At 35.3% G+C, this 24,905-nt stretch overlaps 1 protein-coding gene across 1 annotated transcript in view; it reads right to left on the bottom strand.

The window, feature by feature from the left end:
- Positions 1-930: 930 nt before the first annotated feature.
- The window catches only part of ZSWIM2 (zinc finger SWIM-type containing 2), a 32,488-nt gene continuing 8,513 nt past the window's right edge, over positions 931-24,905 (bottom strand). Inside the window, exons 4-9 of the mRNA XM_047082634.1 lie at positions 23,740-23,950; positions 13,831-14,082; positions 10,236-10,320; positions 9,193-9,305; positions 2,669-2,822; positions 931-1,737 (exon numbers count right to left, since the gene is read on the bottom strand). Coding sequence (XP_046938590.1) covers positions 931-1,737; positions 2,669-2,822; positions 9,193-9,305; positions 10,236-10,320; positions 13,831-14,082; positions 23,740-23,950 — 1,622 coding nt within the window. The remainder of the gene's footprint in view (positions 1,738-2,668; positions 2,823-9,192; positions 9,306-10,235; positions 10,321-13,830; positions 14,083-23,739; positions 23,951-24,905) is intronic.

The following is a 24,905-nucleotide window of genomic DNA, read 5'->3' as shown; positions in this document are numbered from 1 at the left end:
TGTGATTAACTTCAATTTAGTCATTTCTTTAAATTCAAATGCTATTTCAAAGAACTTTTTCTGTTTGATGTCTTCAAGATCTGTTTCATAGAACTATGTATTCCATTAACACTGTGGCAAAAATATTATGTGAGGTTTTTTTCCTTGTCATAGATAATAAAAGTCAATGAAATAATATCAATATTTTAATACAAAAATTTGAAAAGATACTGAGCCATAAATTTTTTAAAAATAAGCAAAATAAGAATCTAAGGGTTATATTTTTCAAGTGAATATTTTGAAACAATAGTTCATTATTTTGGAAATGGGGCTGGTTTAAAAAAATAGATCCTTTAATACTGATTGTATCAAGAAATTTGGTAGTACTTATAAGTTTCTTGAAATAAGTGAAACCATTGTAAATGTGGCATAACTTACAGCACTATATTTTATTTTACTTTCATGTATAAAAAAATACCATTATGGATATAAAGTGAAAGAGACAACTACCATCTGGATTTTCTTATAGGTTTGTGTGAATATGCCTATAGGTTTGTATGAATATTAAAATGCAAAAAATACACAAAGACCTAGAAAGAATCCTTCCATGTTACATGTATCAAGTTCAATGTTTAAAAACAGTGGCTCCATGCAAGGAAAATCTATTTCCTTAATTTAAGTAAAAATAGTTATTTTAATCAGTATGAAATAAAATTTTTAAAAATTATTCATAATTAACATCCTGAACATATTGATCAAAGCACCTAATGATTTAAGTCTTATAAGGAATGGGGTCATTTAAGTGTAGCTAGTCATTCAGACAAATAGGCAAAATGACAACAAAGAATTCTATACACATTTGTCAAGAGTATACGATGTTTATGTTCTACAAATGAAACATTTTTATGTTCAATATTCAAACATTTTCTGATGTTGATAAAACATGCATTTTCATAACTGAACTCCTTCCAATATTAAAGATAGCTCAGTACTTTTTGTATTTAAAGGGTGAGATACAGGCCTTCTTGACAGATTACATTTTTGTCTAACTTTTCTCATATAATTATTATACCTTTTAGACAAACTAAGTTTACTTGTACCCCAACTGACAATAAGATTTAAATCTTCTTGTAGTGAAGTATTTGATCTCTTCTTGTCTTTTATTCTAGTACCAAGAGTCTTCTTTGGATTGTGGTTAATATGTTTACAGTCCTTGGCCATCTTCTGGCTTTGACTAGTGTGCCATTTTTCACTGATACATGGACTTTCCATTGCAGTGAGACATATAATATTCTTGTTAGTAATGGAAGGAAGAAATGCTTGAGATGACATTTTTCCAATGTGTTCAGTGAGTGAATCTTGAAGATACTTGGGGAAATGTTGGCTAATTTTATATTCATAGATTAATCTTCTTGAGTTTGAATCATCTAACTTGATGGAGAATAGATCATCTATTGTTATATTCTGATAGGTATCTGTTGGACTTTCAGGTGTATTCGACTTTTCAGAATCATGTTGAGGTATGATAGGTAAAATTTCAAGTCTATTTTGTTTTAAGACTAATCCAGTACCAGGAATGAAAAGTTCTGGTTCTTCCTGTTTTGACAGATGAGTGATGTTTGTGTTTGAAATGGACTGATGTGTGTGTCCATTTACTGCTGTATCTTTCCAGATTAAAGGGTTATATATAACTTGTCCATCAATAGGGCATGAATTGCACTTGTATAATAACCAACTGTCAATACATTTCCTATGAAACTAAAAAAAAATTACAAATTAATCAGAGATATAATTGTCTTGTTTATAATGTACATTATCTATGCAAATTTCTCCAGGTTTCATTATTATGTTATTATTAAAACTAGCAAAATGGAAGATAACTATAATTTATCAAGTTTTATGGAAATATTTTGAAGAGTAAAACTGAATTGGTTATGGACTGATGTCTATTTTCAACATTAAAATGGAAATCCTTCTATGGATTTTTTTTTTGTAATCTCATGAAATCTTACTACTTAAGTCATCAATTTCACTGTTGCTTTCTAATGAATGACATGTATTAAATAATAAAAATAGTCATAACCAACTAGACTTGGAAATAGATCTGGTAATGGTAAGATATAAAATGGTAAAATATAAGATATAAAAAGATATAAAAATAAATCACATTCTTGGGAAGAAAACAACCTATCAGACATTTTAAATAAAGGTGACTCTAAAGGTATAAATATTTACAGTAACTTTATTTCAGAAAAAAACCTGGTTACCAAATATATAATGATCAAACAACATTAGACTTTAATTCTAGTGAATTCATTTGAAATAAAAACTATGTCAAATTAAGCATCTGTTTCATCCAAAGAATCACAAAACACGTTAAGTTAATATTCTATAAGCTTTTTCTTTCTGCAAGTAACTGAAGTAAGATAAAATAATCTAACTTGAAGAGCCATTTATCTTTTCTGGATAGCATATACAGAAATGAGTCCTAATCAACAAAAATACATCCACAGGGGACAGAGCTGCCTTCTCAATGGTCTCTGCTAGGGCTCTTCTACCATACACTGTTCAATATGAACATCTCTGCACATGATATAACTAAAAAGTGACAGGAGAAACTTAAACTGTCAATTCATTTATAAACACTGGCCCTACAAGGAAAGACAAACTAAAATGATGTGACTTCTACCTTGTGAGCACATGGTAGCAATCTTGTATGTTGACCAAGACAAAATGCCTTCAAACAAAGTCGACACTGGTAGCCTGGAGCAAGCAGCTTACTAGTTTTTGTAATCAGTAAGAGAGGCAGTGACTTTACCACTTGTTTTGGTGTGTAAACTTGGCTGAATGAGAATGAGCAGAAAGATATTAATGTTTATATGTGATTATAGATCAGGAAGTAGTCAATAGCACAGGTAAATTTCCTCCATATAAATAATGTAAACGAATCCAGTATTTTCTTGAACTGAAGGTAATAAATCTCATACACTATAAAGTTAAAAAATCTACTATATTGATGCTGAACAAGATAGATCCAACTTCAACATCAACTTCATAAATAACAAAATTTAATTTAGTCATTTCAAATAAAAACCGTAACCTGAAATTTTTTGATTTGCACTTTTTAATGTATATGAAACAAGAACAAAATTTTAATAAGAAACATATACTCAAATTATTTCAGTCTGAGCCAACACATACACCTTGTGTTTAGAAAAATACAATCCAATTCACTCTGCCATCTGGTAGGAAGTAAGGGGCACAGTAAGCCACATTAAATATTTCAGGCTACTATGATAAATTGGTAGATACGAATCTAGGAGGAAACTCATTTTCCCTTGGGATATGTTTACTACTTTAGTATTGTTAGACTATGTTAATGTGACTCTAAAAGTACCAAACCCATTTTTGTACCAGAAGTACGAACCAACATAACTCAGATCAATGTAAATTAACTGCTATTTGATGCCATTACCAACTGATGACACAGATAAACATTTAAAAACACAACTTAGCTAAAGGTTAGACACATTTCTATTATTCAAAAGTCATTCAGAACATAGTTCAAATACAGGCATACCTTGGAGATATTGTGGGTTTGGTTCCAGACCACCACAATAAAGTGAGTACCACAGTAAAGCAAGTCAAATGAATTTTTTGGTTTTCAGTACACATAAAAGTTATGTTTACATTATACTGTAATCTATTAAGTGTGCGATAATACTATGTTTGAGAAAGCAATGTACATACTTGAACTAAAAAATGCCTTACTGTTAAAAATGCTAACATTATTTGAGCTGTCAGTGCATTATAATATTTTGCTGGTCTTGTCTCAATGTTAAAGACTGCTGACTGATCAGGGTGCTGGTTGCTGAAGGTTGGAATGGCTGAGACAATTTTTTAAAACAAGATAACAATGAAGTTTGCCTCATCAACTGACACTTCCTTCCATGGATGATTTTTCTGTAGCATGTGATGCTGCTTGATTGCAGTCTACCCACAGAAGAACTTATTTCAAAATTAATCAATACTCTTAAACCCTACAGCTGCTTTATTAACTAAGTTGATATAATATTCTAAATCCTTTGTTGTCATTCCAACAATCTTTACAGCATCTTCACCAGGAATAGATTCTCTCTCAAGAAACCACTTTCTTTGCTCATCCATAGGAAGCAACCCCTCACCTATTTAAGTTTTATCATGAGATTGCAGCAATTCAGTCACATATTCAGGCTCCACTTCTAATTCTATTTCCCTTGCTATTTCCACCATATCTGCAGTTACTTCCTCCACTGAAATAGTGAACTCCTCAAAATCATCCATGAGGGTTGGAATCAACTTCTTCCAAACTCTTGTTAATGTTAATATTATGACCTCTCCCCATGAATAATGTTCTTAATGGCATCTAGAATGGTGAATTTTTTTCCAGAAGGTTTTCAATTTACTTTGCCAGATCCATCAGAGGAGTCAGTATGACAACTATAGCCTTACAAAATGTATTTCCACACTTCTGGGGAAGATGGCAGAGTAGGAGTATCTTAGGATCACCTTGTCCCATTTGTACACCTACATAACACTCACATCAGGTTAAATAACCCAAAAAATGACATGAAGACTGGAAGAACAGACTGTTCACAGCTAAATGTAGGGAAGAGTCTACATCAAAGAAGGTAAGGAGGGTAGAGATGCAGTTGGGAGCCAAACTGACCTGTGGTACTGTCCAGAATGGGGAGAGATGCCATTAGTGTGGAAAGGGGGGAGGACCAGACCCCAAACCAGGCACTACAGGCATGGGGAATCTGCACAGAGAAGACAAATCCCCATAACATTTAGCTATGAAAACTAGAGGGGCCTAACTTTGTGAGTTCTTATAATCAGTGGGGCTTAACAACTGGAACTTTAAAAATCAAAAGGGTTGGTTCTGGGAGAGCCAGAGGGATAAGAAACTGAGTCTCCACCCTAAAAGAGCAAAACAAACAGCCCCACTGAGATCAGCATAGAAACAGCAGTTTAAAAAACGCCTGGGATATACAGGAAGGAGATGTATTTGCAAATCTCAGAGTATGTGCTGGAGGGGAAGCAATCTTTGGGAGATAATTCCAAGAACCAAATAGCTGGTGGGCACCATTTCCCTCCCCTAGCCCCCAGTCTAGATACACAGACATGTGTGGGAACAAGTGCAGTGCCAACACTCAAATGGGAAAACATCCCATGCTCATGGATTGAAAAAAAATATTGTTAAAATGTCCCTACTACCCAAAGCAATCTACAGCTTTAATGCAATCTCTATAAAAATACTAACAGGGGCACCTGGGTGGCTCAGTCAGTTAAGCATCTGACTTTAGCTAAGGTCATGATCTCATGGTTCGTAGGTTTGAGCCCCACACTGGGCTCTCTGCTGTCAGCACAGAGCCTGCTTCAGATCCTCTGTCTCTCTTTCTGCCCTTCCCCCACTTTCATGCAGGTGCTCTCTCTCTCTCTCTCTCAAAATAAATAAATAAACTTAAAAAAAAACAAACTACCAACAGCATTTTTCACAGAACTAGAACAACCCTAAAATTTGTATGGAATCACAAAAGACCCTGAATAGTCAAAGACATCTTGAAAAAGAAAAACAAAACTGGAGGTATCACAATTCCAGATTTCAAGTTGTATTACAAAGCTGTAGTAATCAAAACAGTATGGTACTGGCAGAAAAACAGACATATGGATCAATGGAGCAGAACAGAAAGTCCAAAAATAAACCCACAATTATATGGCCAATTAATCGTCAACAAAGGAGGCAAGAATATGCAATGGAAGAAAAGTATCTTCAATAAATGGTTTGTGGACAGCTGCACAGTTATATGCAAAAGAATGAAACTGGACCACTCTCTTACATCATATACAAATATCAACTCAAAATGGATTGCAGACCTAAATGTGAGACCTGAAACCATAAAAATCATAGAAGAGAGCACAGGCAGTAACTCTTCAAATATCAGCCATAAGAACATCTTTCTAGCTATGTCTCTTGAGGAAAGAGAAGCAAAAGCAAAAAAAAAAAAAAAAGCAAAAAAGACAAAAAACCTATTAGAACTACATCAAAATAAGAATAAAAAAAACTTCTGCACAGCAAAGTAAACAACAAACAAAACTAAAAGCCAACCTACTGAATGGGAGAAGATATTTACAAATGACTTATCTGACAAGTGGTTAGCATCTAAAATGTATAAAGAACTTACAAAACTCAACACGAATCAAATAATCTAATTAAAAGTGGGCAGAGGACGTGAACAGACATTTCTTCAGTGAAGACTTACAGATGGTCAACAGACACATGGAAAGATGCTCAACATCACTAATCATCAGGGAATCACAATAAGATATCACCTCACACCTTCCAGAATGGCTAAAATAAAAAATACAAGCAACAACATGTGTTGGTGAGAATGTGGACAAAAAAGGAACCCTCTTGTACTATTGGTGGGAATGCAAACTGGTATGGCCCCATTATTGAAGACAATATGGAGGTTCCTCAAAAAATTAAAAATAGAAGTATTCTATGATCCAGTAATCACACTACTGGGTACTACCCAAAGAATATGAAAACACTAATTGGAGAGAATATATGTGCCCCTATGTTTATTGCAGCATTATACACAATAGCCAAATTATGGAAACAACCCAAATGTCCACTGATAGATGAGTGGACAAAGAAGGTAGATGAATGGACAAAAAAGAAGTATACACACACACACTGGAATATTACTCAGCCATAAAAACGAATGAAGAAATCTTGCCATTTATGACAACATGGGATGTAGAGGGTATAATGTTAAGTGAAATAAGTCAGTCAGGAAAAGACAAATACCATATGATTTCACTCATATGTGGAATTTAAGAAACAAAACAAAGAAAAAAAGAGACAAGCCAAAAAACTCTCTTTTTTTTAAGTATTTACTTATTTTGAGAGAGAGAGAGATAGAGACAGAGACAGAGAGAGAGAGAGGGAGAAAGAGAGAGACAGAATGAGAGTAGGGGAAGGGCAGAGAGACAGGGAGAGAGAGAGAGAGTTCCAAGCAGGCTCCCCCAGCATGGGGCTTGAACTTATGAACCATGAGATAATGACCTGAGCCAAAATCAAGAGTTGGGCACTAAACTAACTGAGGCACCCTGGCACCTCAAAAAACTCTTAACTATAGAGAACAAATTGGTGGTTACCAAAGGGGAGGTGGGTGGGGGATGCATGAAGTATGTGAAGAGGATTGAGTACAGTTATCAGGATGAGAACTGAGTTATATGTAGAATTGTTGAATCACTCTATTGTGTACCTGAAACTAATATAACACTGTATGTCAATTATACTGGAATTAAAATTTAGAAATGTATTTCTTAAATAATAAGACTTGAAAGTCAAAATTACTCATTGATTCATGGGTTGCATGCTATGTTCTATTGTGTTTCTTATCACTCTACAGATATATTTCCATAATATTGCAGAAACTGCTTTTACCAAGATCATCTAATTGTCAACTAAAAAAAATACCTGTGATTGTCAACTAAAAAAAAAATACCTGTGTATTTTTATTATTTAATGTGGTGAGTATTCCTTATCTTGAAACTCTCTCCTTTTACTTAATCCACTTTCTCTGCCTAGAATGTTTCTCTACCTTAATGTTCTCTTGTCTCTACCTACAATATCTTCAACACATTTAGTTATACAATTTATTATCCAAATAGGTTGAAGTGTAACAGCCAGAGCCTAGGAACCTAGCCAGAGCCAGAGGAAATGGAGATGGAGAGCCTTAGTATAGGCTTATTATATACCCACAAGTTATTTTATGCTTCATAAGAGCTGTGGTCTACAAAGTGTCTGAAGTACCCACAGGACATGGGTAAATATCCACTGGATTGGACAGAAATGTATGTGTGTTTTTGTGTTAATGAGAGTAAGGACAATTTTTATTTGGATAATTCACTAAAATTATTATTATTACTAATAAAGGGACTTTATTTATTTATTTATTTATTTATTTATTTATTTATTTACTCAGAGAGAGAGAGTGCAAGTGGAGGAGCTGCAGAGGGAGAGGAAGGGAGAGAATCTTAAGCAGGCCCCACATTAAGTGCAGAGCCCAACATGGGGATCCATCTCATGACTGTGAGATCATGACCTGAGCCGAAATCGAGTCAGACACTTAACTGACTGAGTCACCCAGGTGCCCCTGAAGTTATTTTTAAAAACTAATTTTATCCCATATCCTTTCAAAATTATTTCTTTTGTATATTTTTATAGCTAATGTGTTAATACACAGTATATTTAATTTTCTTTAATAAGGAATATGACAAAAAATTTGAAGGCCTGTCCACTAATAAACAGCTCAATCAAGGTTGTGAAATACAACCAATCCACTCAGCATTCTTCCTCCATGAGGGAGAAACAGTGGGGGAGTGAGGCAGAAAAGACTTCCTTCCCCTAGAGATCAATCGCTTCAAAACAAGTATCAAATCCCCCTGTATTTTTTTAATAACTTATGTCATTTTTAATTTTACATTTACTTAGATGATCAATTATTTACTGAGGAAACTACTATATCCCTAATGCCTAGTAGAATCTCTGGTAGTATTAACAATAACAGACATTATTTGAGTATTTGCTGTGTGTCTGAACCATTTTATATTCACAAAATTCCTATGAGGCTGGTTTTATAATTATCCACATTTTATTTATTTATTTATTTATTTATTTATTTATTTATTTATTTATTATTTTTTAATGTTTGAGAGAGAGAGACAGAGCACGAGCAGAGCAGGAGCAGAGAGAGAGGGAGACACAGAATCTGAAGCAGGATAGTAGGCTCTGAGTTGTCAGCACAGAGCCTAATGTGGGACTCGAACTCACGAGCCACAAGATGATGACCTGAGTTGAAGTCAGACATTCAACTGATTGAGCCACCCAGGCACCCCATCCACATTTTAAAGATGAAAAAAATGTGGAAGAGAAGCAAAGTAGTTAACTAACCCAAAAGTCACACTGCCAACTTATAGTTGTATAAGGATTAGATTCAAGCAGTCTGACTCTAAAGCCTTCCTTTTTACTTGCATAATAATGTTACTAGGATATAATTAATATTTACTGAATAAAGGAATGAATAAAACTTATTCAAACTGAAAAATTATTTAAATGTCCCACGTCACAAAAAGAAATGTAAGCTTCACTGAGAATCTTACCATTGCTTTCCTTGAAAATGTGGCATCTTTTCTTCTGTTTCATTTTTAATATCTACATATTTTACAGTTTCATCTGATCTGTTTTCTAGTGATCTCCATCTTTGATTTCTCTTCTGTAATAGGTAAAAATAAATGTTACTTTGCAAATCATGGAAATTTTTAATTTTGTGGATTAAAATCAGCCACATATTAACAACATAATGTGAATAATATTCATTTAAAAACTTTTAACATTAAAAATTTATAAATTATTCGTGAGTCTAATATACTATTGTACAGCTACTATAATAACATTACTTTTTAAGGTAAGAATATTAATGAATAATAGTAATTTTTTTGTGGATGTTTTATCTTGTCTAATAGGTAGAAGGTAGAATTATTATTCAACATCAGGAGGCATTTACTTCTAAGTATACAGTATAAAGGATTGAAATAAAATTTCATTATTGTTGATGTAAGAAAATTTAAAACCATAAGTTGTTGTCAATAAGTTATGCCAATTAGAAATGCTGAGCTTTTTTTAAAATGAATTTTCAAGTTTAGTGGCTGTAATTCCTATACTTAAGATTTATGTGTAATGTCATCAGATGTTTGTTATTGTTAGATTTTATAAACTACCAATGTGAGAGTTAGTTGCACTGTACATCTCTATGAAAAAGAATTCTCCTAAAAATACAGTCTTAGGTTTTTTTAAAAAATTTTTTTTTCAACGTTTATTTATTTTTGGGACAGAGAGAGACAGAGCATGAACGGGGGAGGGGCAGAGAGAGAGGGAGACACAGAACCGGAAACAGGCTCCAGGCTCTGAGCCATCAGCCCAGAGCCTGACGCGGGGCTCGAACTCCCGGACCGCGAGATCGTGACCTGGCTGAAGTCGGACGCTTAACCCACTGCGCCACCCAGGCGCCCCGAGTCTTAGGTTTTTATTAAAAAACAATCATCTCTATTCCAAAGTGTTATGTATTATTATTCTTAGATTTACTTTATTTAGATTTACAACAGGATAAATACAAACACCATATAATTCAAGATGGAAACTGTACCTCACGAAATGTAAAGGGATGAGAAAGATGGCAGCAACTATCAAAACATTCCTGGCATAAGTGATATTCTATGCATTTGGTACACCTAAAAAGGCAAAATATTAAGACATACAAGAAAAAAACCAATTATTTTGATGGTTTAGGTGAAAAATTCCAACTAAAATTTCCTGGGAACTAGGCAGATAGGACAAGGCCCATCTTTTCTCACCTGTTATCATCTTCCTACCACTACTGTAAAAATTACAGCAAATTTAGCAACTTAACAACACAACTTAATTATCTTATAGTTTTGTAGGATAGAAGGCTGACATAGGTCTCAAGGGACCAAAATCAAAGGGTCAACAGGGTTGCATTTGTTTCTGGAGGTTCTAAAGGGGACCCCTTTCCTTGGTCTTTCCATTTTCTAGAAGGTGTCTACCTTCCTTGGCTTAGCTTGTTGTCCTTTCCTTTATCTTCAAAGCAAGCAATGCTTTGTCTCTCTGGGCTTTTCTTCCAAAGTCACATCTCCCTCTGACTCTTTTTTTGCCTCCCTTTCCACTTTTAAGAACACTTGTGATTACATTTGGCCCAGGCAATCAAGAATAATCTTCTTACTTCAAGGTCAGGTGTTTAGCAATCTTAATTACATCTGCAACCTTAATTCCCCTATGTTAGGTAAGTTCTGGGCATAAGAATGTGGACATATTTGGGAAGGCATTATTTTGTCTACCACACAATCCTTCCATGATTTCTTTCCACAGTACCTTAATTTTCATTTCTTTCTTTATCTAAATTCCTATAGGATTTATAGCCTATTAGATATTCTATCATTTGATTAGTCAGTGTTTTCCAATTGTTTCAAGAATGCGAGAGTTGTGCTTAGCAGAATACTTCTTAAAAATAAAAATTATATTCCCTTTTTTCTCACAATATGTAAAAAGTTATATGTATAAAATGTTATTAAATAAACAGAAACTTCACTTTCCACAAAAGCTTTAATCTCAAACTTACATCATTTATAAAAAAATTTGCAATAAGTACATAATTTTAATTTACTTGCAGCAATATTTACCAAACAAATAATATTCTGGGCAGTAATCAAACAAACTTATTTTCTTATGCAAGTTATTAAAGTTTTAGAAAACTATTTCCACGAGAAATCTGGGAAAATATGTCCTTTAAACATTTAGAAGCGCATGCACTAATTTATTATTGTTATTATTTTAACATTAACCAATCATAGCAATGGAGCATTTTATTTGATACACCAAATTTTGCTAGGCAAGAAAAAATTAAGTATCTCTATATTTCAACATATATATGTGTGTGTGTGTGTGTGTGTATACATATACATATGTATACATGTATACATATGTATATACATATACATATGTATACATATATACATATGTATATACATATACATATATACACATATATATATATACATACACACACACACACACACATATATATATTTAGAATTAACTTCTTAAAAGAAGTGGCTCTGTTGTAAAACTCTAATGAAGAAGGAACTGAAAAGCTTTCTAGTTTGTCTCCTACTCAATACATTACTAAAACTACTGGGAATAGTTTTTCAGGCTAATGACTAAAATGTCAGTATCTGAGGGAATGAAATGAAGGTGAAATCACAAATATTGAAATAAATTCTTTAATTTGTAAGAGAGGACTGATATAGAGGTAAGTAATTGTAAGCCAAACCTAGAGTGGAGAAATTATTCTCCTAGTGTAGGGCAGTAAGCAGGGAGCAAAACAGTGGACCTGTATTTGGAACAAGTCTCCCCAGAATGTGCCACTTTGGCATGTGGATTACTTTGAGCTCAAGTCAATCAAGGCCCAAAAAGAGTCAGGAAGAGCTTTTTATTTCCCCCTCAACTACCTAAAGGAATTTAGATAGAGGCCCAGTCCAGGAAGAGAGCTATTACCAGAGATAACTACAAAGAGTATGTACTAGGTATGGTAAACTGGAGGGAGCTCAGCAGGACCTCTTTGTTCAAATTCCTCTCTGTGTCCTATTGTCTCACCATGGCTTGACATTTGTTTTTCCCATCTTCCCATAAATTGTCCTCTTTCCCTTTGAAGACACGAACTCCTACCCCCTTTCTCCTTAGCCCAGGATGGCTTCTAAGCCTTAACTGCTTGTCTTTGAAACTTTCATGTCAGTGTGAGGCTCCTGCATGAACAAATTTAAATTTGCTTTTTCTGCTATTAATCTTACGTCAGTTTAATTAATAGACCAGATGAAAGAACCTAGAAAGGTATAGAAAATTTTTTCCTCCTGTACAAGGGGTAGTGTGAAGAATCATCCACAAAGACAGAGAGAGCAGTCAGAAAACTCAGAGGAAAAGAGTGCACTACCATTAACAAAATACTTAAAAGAAAGATTTGAAATTATCTACAAAAGCCACACTCTAATAATTTGAGGAACAGGCAACAACGAGGACTGAGAATTTTACACCATGTCTGCTTCATGTCCTCATCTCTCACAGCTGTTCCTCCCAACCCCCTCTTTCACATGTTATCTTAGCTTCTTACTGTTTGGATCTGTACCTCTTGAAAACAATGGTTACTAATACCGAAGATCAAGTCCTTCCTTTTTCTGGAACCTATTTAACTAACATTCCTGATGCTAGCTGAATACCTGCTAAACCTTCACAAAAATTCTGACCTTCTTTCTCAAGTTAAAATGTTCCTTTGGAGTCTTCTCAGGCCAGTCATTTTCCAGTAAAGACTCTTACTTACAGTGATCCAGTTGATTTTCTTCTATGTGACACATAAGGAAAACAAAGAACTAAAACACTATAAACCAGAAAAGTTACCATTTGCTGACAGGAGTGATTAAAAACAGTTTTATGATTTTATGAGAGGGTTCTAAAAAATGTATGAATTGGGCTCATCATAATGTACTTCTAGGAAGACTGGAAAAAAATATTTTCTTCACATAGAGTTAAGCTAAAATTTTAATTAAAACACAATTCCTAAGCATAGCAATTAATTGATGTTTTAGTGTGACAATTGCGGGAAAGTTTGGGGATTAAGTACAAAAGTAACAAAAACTGTTTTCTCTAATAATTATCTTATTGCCATTGAAGCATAGGATTGAAACAAAAAAACACATGTACTTGTTGAAATTTGGAGTTCAGGAAACTCAATTAAATATTCAGTCAATCTAGTCAATATCCCTCTAGCTCAATTATAGAAGTTTTTGGCAATATCAATGATGGTTCAAAGAAAGTTACAGAAGCTGAGAAGTCTAGAAGTGGAGGGTTCTGAATTTGGAAACTCATTTAGGCCACAGCAACAAGCCTGTGTCCAGAGCTTCCAGGACAGAATGCTACTTCAGACTCTCAATCTAGACTGGAGTGCAAAGCCAATACCTTTCTGTAAGTGAAGGAATAAAACAATGAGTTTTTGAGGTACTAGGCTGACATAGATCACCAGTCTGGAAATCCTAAATAAGCAACCATCACTTACTCAAACATACTACATACAGAAGGAAGAACCCAGCCTAAATGACTAGTACTCTAATGCTTCAAGTCTTCTAATGTTAAAAAGAGTTAGAAAACATGTTTATCATTTTACTGATGACACTTACTTATAACATCTCCCCTCAATTGGAAATTGTTTACAGTTATTACAGGGAATTCCAAGGTGTTTGTCCAGTCGCTCTTTTTCAGCTGCAGTTACAAGTTTGCTAGAGTTTTTGAATTCCTCTAAAATAAGTTTTATTGGTGCAAACTCTTTCCTACATAGAGGACATTTCAACATGGAAGCATTTGATATCATATCCTGATAATTAGCTAGGATCTTCATGCATTTTATATGAAGGCTATTGCCACAGCCAAACCTGTTAGAAATAAAATGAGTTTACCATTTGTATCCATCAAAGTTATATGTATTTATATAAATAAAACTTTCTGTGCTACCATCTTTGTTTCCTATAAAAACAGATTCTGAACCAATTTTCCAGATATGGCTTGATTATACACATAAACACTATCTTATTCACCTACCTAATCTATCATCTTTAATCTATACACCAGAATTCCTAACAAATTCTCCCCCATTCCAATGAAATGGTGGCAAACAATTTTGCATCATTTTCTTTTTTTTAAAGATTTTATTTTTGAGTAATCTCTACACCCAACCTAGGGCTCAAACCCACAACCCTGAGATTAAGAGAGCCACTCAGGCACTCCAGTATTTTTCATTTTTAAAGTCAGGATAAATATAATCTTGACCAAAAAGAAAATTATAACAATAGTAATTATTTTTAAATGAAAGACATCACTGAGAGCAGGGGTATCACCTCATTTTTCTAGAAATCACAATATTTGATAGTACCTGAAAAATATCTACTGAGAGAAATAATATTTTGGGAAACAGTTAATAATTTAAAAATATGCAATAGAAGCTGCCATATGAGGGGTGCCTGGGTGGCTCAGTCGGCTGAGTGTCTGCCTTCGGCTCAGGTCATGATCTCACAGCCTGTGAGTTTGAGCCCCGTGTCAGGCTCTGTGCTGACAGCTCAGAGACTGGAGCCTGCTTCAGATTCTGTGCTTCCCTCTCTCTCTGCCCCAACCCACTCGCATTCTGTCTCTGTCTCTCTCAATAATAAATAAACATTAAAAAAATAAAAAAAAGAAGCTGCTATATGAAAAACTACATGGATGAAAATTTTGGCAAATAATCAGGAGTAAGAAAATGAAAAATTCAATAGCAAATGGTTACCCAAATATCCAAGTCCAACTTTACAGTGCCTTGAAGAATAGTATGAATATGACGCTCTCAATAAATGTTTGTGTATAGGTAAAAATTTGAATTACTTAGGTTGAAAGATAGAATTTGAAACTGAAAGGAATTTTTAGAATATTAAAGTACTATCTTTACTCAGAAAATTCTTTGTAACTTCTCTGAGCCAATGGGTATAAAACAAAAATGTGAAAATTATCTTACCTTAATAGCTTAAAGTGGAGAAGGGAGAAGGGAATAAAGTGGAGTTAGATTTTAATTTTCACCCTTTATATTGTAGCCTAGAAATATTTAGAATAAGAACAGGACCTGTTACAACATATATGTTAGGAAACAAAAGAAGGCCATTTAAATATAAATTAAGCAATAGGTAAAGCTTTTTATTGTTTTTCTATCAACATGTCTCCTAACAAGAAATTACAAACATATTAATTTAGAATTTTTTCATAAGCTTTAAATCACCACAGGAAAAAAACACGTAGAACGCTGGGAAGATGGCAAAGTAGGAGAATCCTGAGGTCACGTTGTCCTATGGACACACTGAGGTAACAGCTACATCAGTGCAATTAACTCAGAAACAACCAAAGACTGGCAGAACATATTTTTCACAGTTCAGAATGCAACATTCAAAAGTGTAGGGGGAGCAGAGACGTGGTCAAGAACTAAACCCATGTGGAGGTTAACCACAATGGGAAGGGCAACACAAGCATGGAGAAGTGAGAGAATGAGACCCCACACCAGGCACCTCAGGCACGGGGAACCTGCACTGGGAAGACAAGTCCCCATAACATTTGGCTTTGAAAACCAATGGGGCTTAACACTGCCAGCAGGGCCTAGCTCCAGGAGAGCCAGAGGGTGATAGGAAACTGAGTCCCTGCCGTTAAGGAGCCAGCATAACAAATAACCCAGCCCAGATATAGTAATAAAAGCAGCAGTTTGAAAAGCACCAGGGGGTACACACGAAGGAGATTATTTACCAATTTCAGAACATGCCCTAGAAGGGCAAGGATCATTAAGAGACTTCAAGAACAAAAGAGCCGGTGGGTGCCATTTCTATCCTCTTCCCAGCCCCATAGGCTAGATACCTGGATGTTTGTAGTAATCAGCTAAACACTTTCCACCTATCTTGCTATTGCAGTGCTTCTGGCCCTCACATTATCATGTGGATCCCTGACAACCAACTTTCCCCACTCAGTAGGTGTCCCCCCATAGCAGCTCTTGCCCTAACATGCTCCGTAGGCAGCCCTGGCAAGGACCAGCACCACTCTAAAGTGACTCCTGCTCTCGGGAGAGGAGAAGGTAACTACACACACCAGTGCACCCACAGTCCCAGAAGCCAAATCTTACAGTTGGAAGCTCAGAGACTGCCCTGTCAATCAGTGCAACTGTAGCATGGGCACACAGAATGGGGGCAGGCATGGGGTCTGACTTCTGGACCCATCCACCCATGAAAGCCTCTCAGGAGACAAGGCAGAGAGAGTAACCTGCAGACAGGTGTGACAACAGCCCCAACAGATGGACTGGAGGTAGGCATCTAGTCTGACATCTGGCTCCATTTACCAATGAAGCCCTCTCAGGTGACAACACAGGAGAGCACTCTGCACTTCAGCATGACTGCAGCTCCAACAGACAGACTGAGGGCAGGCATCTGGTGTGACTACTAATGCTGCCCAACTACAAGCCTAGTGCTTCAGATGGGTTCAAATTAAAGCAACATTAACGTATATAGACTATTATATTCATAGGATGTTATATATGAACCTAATGGCAACCACACATAAAAATGACAACCATATAAAAACAACCTTATAATTGATATAGAAAAAGTAAAGAGAAAGGAATCCAAGCACAACACAAAAGGAAGCCATCAAACCACAAGAGAAGAGAGCAAGAAAGAAGAAAGAACAGAGAACTACAAAAACAACCATAAAACAAATAACAAAATGGCAATAAGTACATATATACCAATAAATACTTTTAAATATAAATGAATTAAATGTTCCAATCAAAGGACACAGGGTGAGTGTGTGTGTGTGTGTGTGTGTGTGTGTGTGTATATATATATATATATATATATATGACTCATCTCGCTTTGAGAAGAATGCTGGTGCAATTTTGATTGGGATTGCATTGAATGTGTAGATTGCTTTGGGTAGTATTGACATTTTAAAAATATTTATTCTTCCAATCCATCAGCATGGACTGTTTCTCCATTTCTTTGTATCTTCCTCAATTTCTTTCATAAGCTCTCTATAGTTTTCAGAATACAGATCTTTTACATCTTTGGTTAGGTTTATTCCTAGGTATTTTATGCTTCTTGGTGCAATTGTGAATGGGATCAGTTTCTTTATGTCTTTCTGTTGCTTCATTATTAGTTTATAAGAATGGAACTGATTTTGGTACATTAATTTTATATCCTGTGACTTTGCTGAATTCATTATCAGTTCTAGCAGACTTTTGGTGGAGTCTATTGGGTTTTCCATGTATAATATCATGTCATCTGCAAAAAGTGAAAGCTTGACTTCATCTTTGCCAATTTTGATGCCTTTGATTTCCTTTTGTTGTCTGATTGCTGATGCTAGAACTTCCAACTCTAGGTTAAACAACAGCGGTGAGAGTGGACATCCATGTCATGTTCCTGATCTCAGGGGGAAAGCTCTCAGTTTTTCCCCATTGAGGATGATGTTAGCTGTGGGCTTTTCATAAATGGCTTTTATGATCTTTAAGTATGTTCCTTCTATTCTGACATTCTTGAGGGTTTTTATTAAGAAAGGATGCTGAATTTTGTCAAATACTTTTCCTGTATCTATTGACAGGATCATATGGTTCTTATCTTTTCTTTTATTAATGTGATGTATCACATTGATTGATTTGCCTATATTGAACCAGCCCGGAAGCTCAGGAATGAATCCCACTTGATCATGGTGAATAATTCTTTTTATATGCTGTTGAATTCGATTTCCTAGTATCTTGTTGAGAATTTTTGCATCCATATTCATCAGGGATATTGGCCTGTAGTTCTCTTTTTTGGCGAAGCTAGAACAAGCAATCCTAAAATTTGTATGGAACCACAAAAGACTCCAAATAGCCAAAGTAATATTGAAGAAGAACAAAGTGGGAGGTATCACAATCCCAGACTTTAGCCTTTACTACAAAGCTGTAATCATCAAGACAGCATGGTACTGGCACAAAAACAGACACATAGATCAATGGAATAGAATAGAGACTCCAGAATTGGACCCACAAAAGTATGGCCAACTAATCTTTGACAAAGCAGGAAAGAATATCCAATGGAAAAAAGACAGTCTCTTTACCAAATGGTGCTGGGAGAACTGGACAGCAACATGCAGAAGAATGAAACTAGACCACTTTCTTACACCAAACACAAAACAAACTCAAAATGGATGAAGGACCTGAATGTGACAGGAAACCATCAAAACCCTAGAGAAAGCAGGAAAAAACCTCTCTGACCTCAGCCGCAGCAATTTCTTACTTGACACATCTCCAAAGGCAAGGGAATTAAAAGCAAAAATGAACTATTGGGACCTCATGAAGATAAAAAGATTCTGCACTGCAAAGGAAACAATCAAAAAAACTAAAAGGGAACCGACAGAATGGGAAAAGATATTTGCAAATGACATATTGGACAAAGGGCTAGTATCCAAAAGGTATAAAGTACTCACCAAACTCCACACCTGAAAAACAAATAATCCAGTGAAGAAATAGGCAGAAGACATGAATAGACCCTTCTCTAAAGAAGACATCCAGATGGCCAACAGGCACATGAAAAGATGCTCAACATCACTCCTCATCAGGGAAATACAAATCAAAACCACACTGAGAAATCACCTCACACCAGTCAGAGTGGCTAAAATGAACAAATCAGGAGACCATAGATGCTGGCGAGGATGTGGAGAAATGGAAACCCTCTTGCACTGTTGGTGGGAATGCAAACTCTGGAAAACAGAGGTTCCTTACAAGTAGAGGTTCCTCACAAAATTAAAAATAGATCTACCCTTTGACCCAGCAATAGTACTGGTAGGATTTTACCCAAGGGATACAGGAGTGCTGATGCATAGGGGCACTCGTACCCCAATGTTTATAGCAGCACTTTCAACAATAGCCAAATTATGGAAAGAGCCTAAATGTCCATCAACTGATGAATGGATAAAGAAGTTGTGGTTTATATATACAATGAATACTACTTGGCAGTGAGAAAGAATGAAATATGGCCTTTTGTAGCAACATGGATGGAACTGGAGAGTGTTATGCTAAGTGAAATAAGTCATACAGAGAAAGACAGATACCATATGTTTTCACTCTTATGTGGATCCTATGAAACTTAATGGAAGACCATGGGGGAAGGGAAGGGGGAAAAAAAGTTACAGAGAGGGAAGGAGGCAAACTATAAGAGACTCTTAAAAACTGAGAACAAACTGAGGGTTGATGGGGGAGGGGCAGGGTGAGAGGGAGGGGAAAGTGGGTGATGGGCATTGAGGAGGGCACCCATTGGGATGAGCACTGGGTGTTGTATGGAAACCAATTTGACAATAAATTTCATATTAATAAAAAAAGAAAAATTAGCTTTAGTCTTTTTCTCAGATAGAGCTAATGGGTTTTTTGAAGAATTTTTAATTACGTTTTTATGAGAGAGTTATGTGTTATAGTTCTTTTATTAACAACCTGTATGATTGTGGTCTATTCATTTAGCCTTTCTGGGACCCATTTTTATCTCGTACAAAATAAATGTTAGCAAATATTTTTCAAAAAAAAAAAAGACTCATCTATATGTCACCTTCAAGAGACTCACTTCAGACCTAAAGACATATGCAGATTGAAAATGAAGAGCTAGAAAACCACTTACCATGCAAATGAAAGTGAAAAGAAAGCTGAAGTAGCAATGCTTATACTGGACAAAATAGACTTGAAAACAAAGACTGTGACAAGAGAAAAGGAAGGACACTAATAATGATAAAGGGAACAATCCAACAAAAGGATATAACAACTGTATATATTTATGCACTCAACATGGAAGCACCTAAAGCCAGAAAGGACCTATTAATAGGCATAAAGGAATAAACTGACAATGATACGATAATAGTAGGGGACTTTAACACCCCACTTACATCAATGGATACATCTGCCAGACGGAAAATAAACAAGGAAGGAGTAGCTTTGAATGACAGGACTGGCCAGATGGACCTAACAGATATTCAGAACATTATATCCCAAAACAGCAGACTACACAGTCTTTTCAAGTGCACATGGAACATTCTCCAGAATAGATTGCATATTAGGTCACTAACAAATATCGATAAATTTAAAAAGAATGAAATCTTATCATGCACATTTTCTGATCATGACATTATGAAACTAGAAATCAAACAGAATGCAAATATATGGAGGCTAAATAACATGCTACTAAACAATGAATGGGTTAATCAAAAAAATAAGAGGAAATCAAAATACATGGAGACAACTAAAAAAGAAAACACAATGGTCCAAATCTTTGGGATGCAGCAAAAGCTGATCAAAGAGAGAAATTTATAGCAATACAGATATACCTCAAGAAGCAAGAAAGATCTCTAATAAACAACCTAACCTTATACCTAAAGGAGCTAGAAAAAGAACATAGCCCAAAGACAGTAGAAGGAAGGAAATAATAAAAATTAAAGTAGAAATGAATGAAATAGAGACAACTCCCGCCCCTCAACAATAGAAGAGATCAATGAAACCAGTAGCTGGTTCTTTGAAAAAATCAATAAAATTGATAAACCTTTTATCAGACTCATCAAGCGAAAATGAGAGAGGACTCCAATAAATAAAATCAGAAATGAAGAAGGAGGGGTGCCTGGGTGGCTCAATCAGTTAGGCTTCTGACTTCGACTCAGGTCATGATCTCGTGGTTCACGAGTTCGAGCCCTGTGTTGGGCTCTGTGCTGATAGCACAGAGCCTGGAGCCTGTTTTGGATTCTGTGTCTCCCTCTCTCTGCCCCTCCCCTGCTCATTCTCTGTCTCTGTCTGTCTCTCTCTAAAAAATAAATAAAACAGGGGCACCTGGGTGGCTAAGTTGGTTAAGCATCTGACTTTGGCTCGGGTCATGATCTTGTGGTTTGTGGGTTCGAGCCCCGTGTCGGGCTCTGTGCTGACAGCTCAGAGCCTGGAGCCTGCTTCAAATTCTGTGTCTCCCTCTCTCTGCCCCTACCCTGCTCATCCTCTGTCTCTCTCTCTATCCCTAGAAAAATTTCAAAAATCAATCAACATGATACATTAGTAAGAGAAAGGACAAAAACCATATGATCATCTCAATAGATGTAGAAAAAGCATTGAGAAAGTACAACATCCATTCATGATAGAAACTCTCAGCAAAGTAGGTTTAGAGGGAATATTTTTCAACATAATAAAGACTATATATAAAAAACCCACACTAAAATCATACTCAGCAGTGAAGTACTGAGAGCTTTTCCTTTAAGATCATAATAAGATAAGGGTGTCTGCTCCTACTGTTTTTATTAAATATAATACTGAGAGTCCTAGCCACAGCAACCAGGCTAAAATAAATAAATGGCATCCAAATTAGTAAGTAAGAAGTAAAACATTCAGTATTTGCAAATCACAGAATACTACATATTGTAAACCTTTAAAACACCACCAAAAAACACTAGAACTAATAAATGAATTCAGTAAGGTCACAGGATACAAAATCAATTTACAGAAATCTATTACATTTCTGTATACTAATAATGAAGTAGCAAAAAGAGAAACAAAGAAAAAAAATCCCATTTATAATTGCATCAAAATGAACAAAATACTTAGGAATAAACCTAACTATAAAACATTGATGAAAGAAATTGAAGATGAGACAACAAATGGAAAGATATTCCATGCCCTAGGACTGAAAGAATTAATACTATGAAAATGTCCACACTACCCAAAGCAATCTACAGAGTCAATGTAATTTCTATCAGAAGACAAACAACAGTTTTGGCAGAACTAGAACCAATAATCCTAAAATATGTATGGAACCTCAAAGATAGCCAAAGACAGCTTGAGAAAGAAAAATAAAGCTGGCACTTCAAATTCCAAGTTTTAAGATATATATAAAGCTGTAGTAATTGAAAACAGTATAATACTGGCACAAAAATAGACACACAGATCAACAGAACAGAATAGAGGGCCCAAAATTAACACACACTTGTATGGTCAATTAATCTACAACAAAGAAGGCAAGAATTTACAATGAGGAGAAGACAGTTTCTTCAATGAATGGTTCTGGGAAAACTAGATAGCTATAGGCAAAAAGAATAAAATTGGACCACTTTCTTACACCACACACAAAAATCAGCTCAAAATGGATTAAAGATATAAATGTAAGACCTGGGGGTGCCTGGGTGGCTCAGTCAGTTGAGCATCCAATTCTTGATTTTGGTTCAGATAATGATCTCAGGGTTGTGGGATCGAGCCCTGTGTTTGGCTCTGTACTAAATGTGGAGCCTGCTTGGGATTCTCTCTCTTCCTCTCTCCCATTCCTTCTGCTCATGCTCTCTCTTTCTCACTCTAAAATGTTAAAGAAAAGTGAGATCCAAAACCATAAAAATCCCCAAAGAAAATACAAGCAATAATTTCTTTGACTGCAGCCATAGAATCATGTTTCTAGATATGTCTCCTCAGTCAGGGAAAACAAAATCAAAATTAAACTATTTGGGACTAATCAAAATTAAAAGCTTTTGCACAGCAATGGAAACCATCAACAAAACCAAAAGGCAACCTACTGAACGGGGGAAGATATTTTCAAGTGATATATCTGATTTTGGTATATCCAAAATATATAAAGAACTTATATAACTCAACACCAAAAACCCCCAAATAATCTGATCAAAAAATGGGCAGAGGATTTGAACTGACATTTTCCAAGGCAGACATACAGATGGTTGATATAGACATGAAAAGATGCTCAGCATCACAAACCGTCAGAGAAATGCATATCAAAACCACAAAGAGATATCACCTTAAACCTGTCAGAATGGCTGACACAAAAAACACAACAAATAACAAGTGTTGGCAAGGATGTGGAGAAAAAGGAACCTTCATGCACTGTTGGTGGAAATGCAAACTGGTGCAACCACTATGGAAAGCAGTATGGTGGTTCTTCAAAAAATTAAAAATAGAATTACCATGATTTAGTAATTTCACTAAAGGTAATTTGCTGAAGGAAAACAAAAACATGGATTCAAAAGATATATGTACCCCTATGCTTATTGCAGCATATTTACAATAGCCAAGATGTGAAAGCAACCCAAGTGTCCATCAACAAATGAATGGATAAAGAAGGTGTCATACACACACAGAATGGAATATTACTCAACCACAGAAAAGAATAAGACCTTGTCATTTGCAACAACATGGATTAACCTAGATGGTATAATTCTAAGTGAAATAAATCAGCCAAAGAAAGACAAATACCATATGATTTCACTCATATGTGAAATTTAAGAAACAAAACAAATGAACAACAACAATAAAAAGATCAGCAAAATACCAGACTCTTAAATACAGAAAAGATACTGGTGGTTGTCAGAGGGAAGGTGAGTAGGGGAATGGGTGAAATAGATAATGCAGATTAAGAGTACACTTATCTTGATGAGTACTAAATATTCCTCAGAACTGCTGAATCATTATACTGTATACCTGAAACTAATATAATGTATTTTAATTGTACTTCAATAACAAAGATAAAGAAAAAACATGTCACCTGCAAAATGTGACAGGAAGTTTTTTCTCTAAAAGTACTTCTTGACAAATAGAGCAGATATCATCTGAACCAATTTCCTTCTGTTTAATGTACCCATCTTCTTCAATATGCACAGTTTCATCATTTGTTCCTTGTTGTGGAGTTTGAACTCGATGTATCCCTCGAAGCAAGTCACTGATTTCTCTTTCCACAAGACCTAACTGCAAAGCACCTATGAAGAATCCCAAACTATTAAAATTCAGTGGCAAAATTAGAGATACAGAAATGTAAATAACTTATGCTGAAAGTTAGAATTTTCTTTCAAATATCAGAAAGTTTTGATTGAATTGTTACACTGAGATTTACCACTTCTTGTATTTTTTTTCAGAACCAAAAGGTCAAGAAAGAGTCATTGATAAAAAGAATGGGAAGTGCCGGGTGGCTCAGTTGGTTAAGCATCTGACTTCAAATCAGGTCATGACCTCACAGTTCATGGGTTTGAGCCCCATGCCAGGCTCTGTGCTGATAGCTCAGAGCCTGGAGGCTGCTTCAGATTCTGTGTCTCCCTCTCTCTCTGCCCCTCCCTGACTTGTTCTCTCTCCCTAAAAAATAAATAAACATAAAAGTAAATGAATGGAAATTATATTTTTTTTCTTATAACTGAAAAGAGTCAGTGCAAATGTTGCATTGTAAAGGTTTTGCATTAATTATATGACAGTGTTCATCCTTGGATTGGTGTTATAATCATGTCTTAGATTTTAATCTGTTCAATTTGTCCATAAATAATATTTTATCAACATACCACCAAAAGAAATGGACACAAATACATAAAGGGGAAACAGGGATATTTGAGTAGTTAGTGAAATTAGTCTTTGTTAGATGAATAATGAATGAATAGATAACAGGAAAGCAAGACTCAATTGTAACTACTCTCCTGTCTTGGTTTTCAGTTTTTACAAGAGTGTCTTGGTAGCCACATCTTTCACAGATTTGGTTAGTATTCTTCTGAATAATCTATTTGGAACTATGTTGCTTATAATCTTGGGATGTGCATTCTTTGAATTATGAATTTTCTCCATCCTACTGTCCTTACAAGAAATCGTTTCTAATACATTTAGTTTTGATCAGGGAATCCTAGATTCTTTATTCCTTTCTCCATTCCAAGCTCCTTTCCTTTTCTCTCTCCT

This window comes from Lynx rufus, unplaced genomic scaffold (assembly GCF_022079265.1).
Source record: "Lynx rufus isolate CCGP_SWC_20201006 ecotype Redwood Valley unplaced genomic scaffold, mLynRuf1.p SCAF_2, whole genome shotgun sequence".
In the NCBI taxonomy this organism is placed as follows: domain Eukaryota; kingdom Metazoa; phylum Chordata; class Mammalia; order Carnivora; family Felidae; genus Lynx; species Lynx rufus.
Note: the sequence above shows the minus strand (reverse complement) of the source record. Positions and strands in the feature narration are given on the sequence as shown.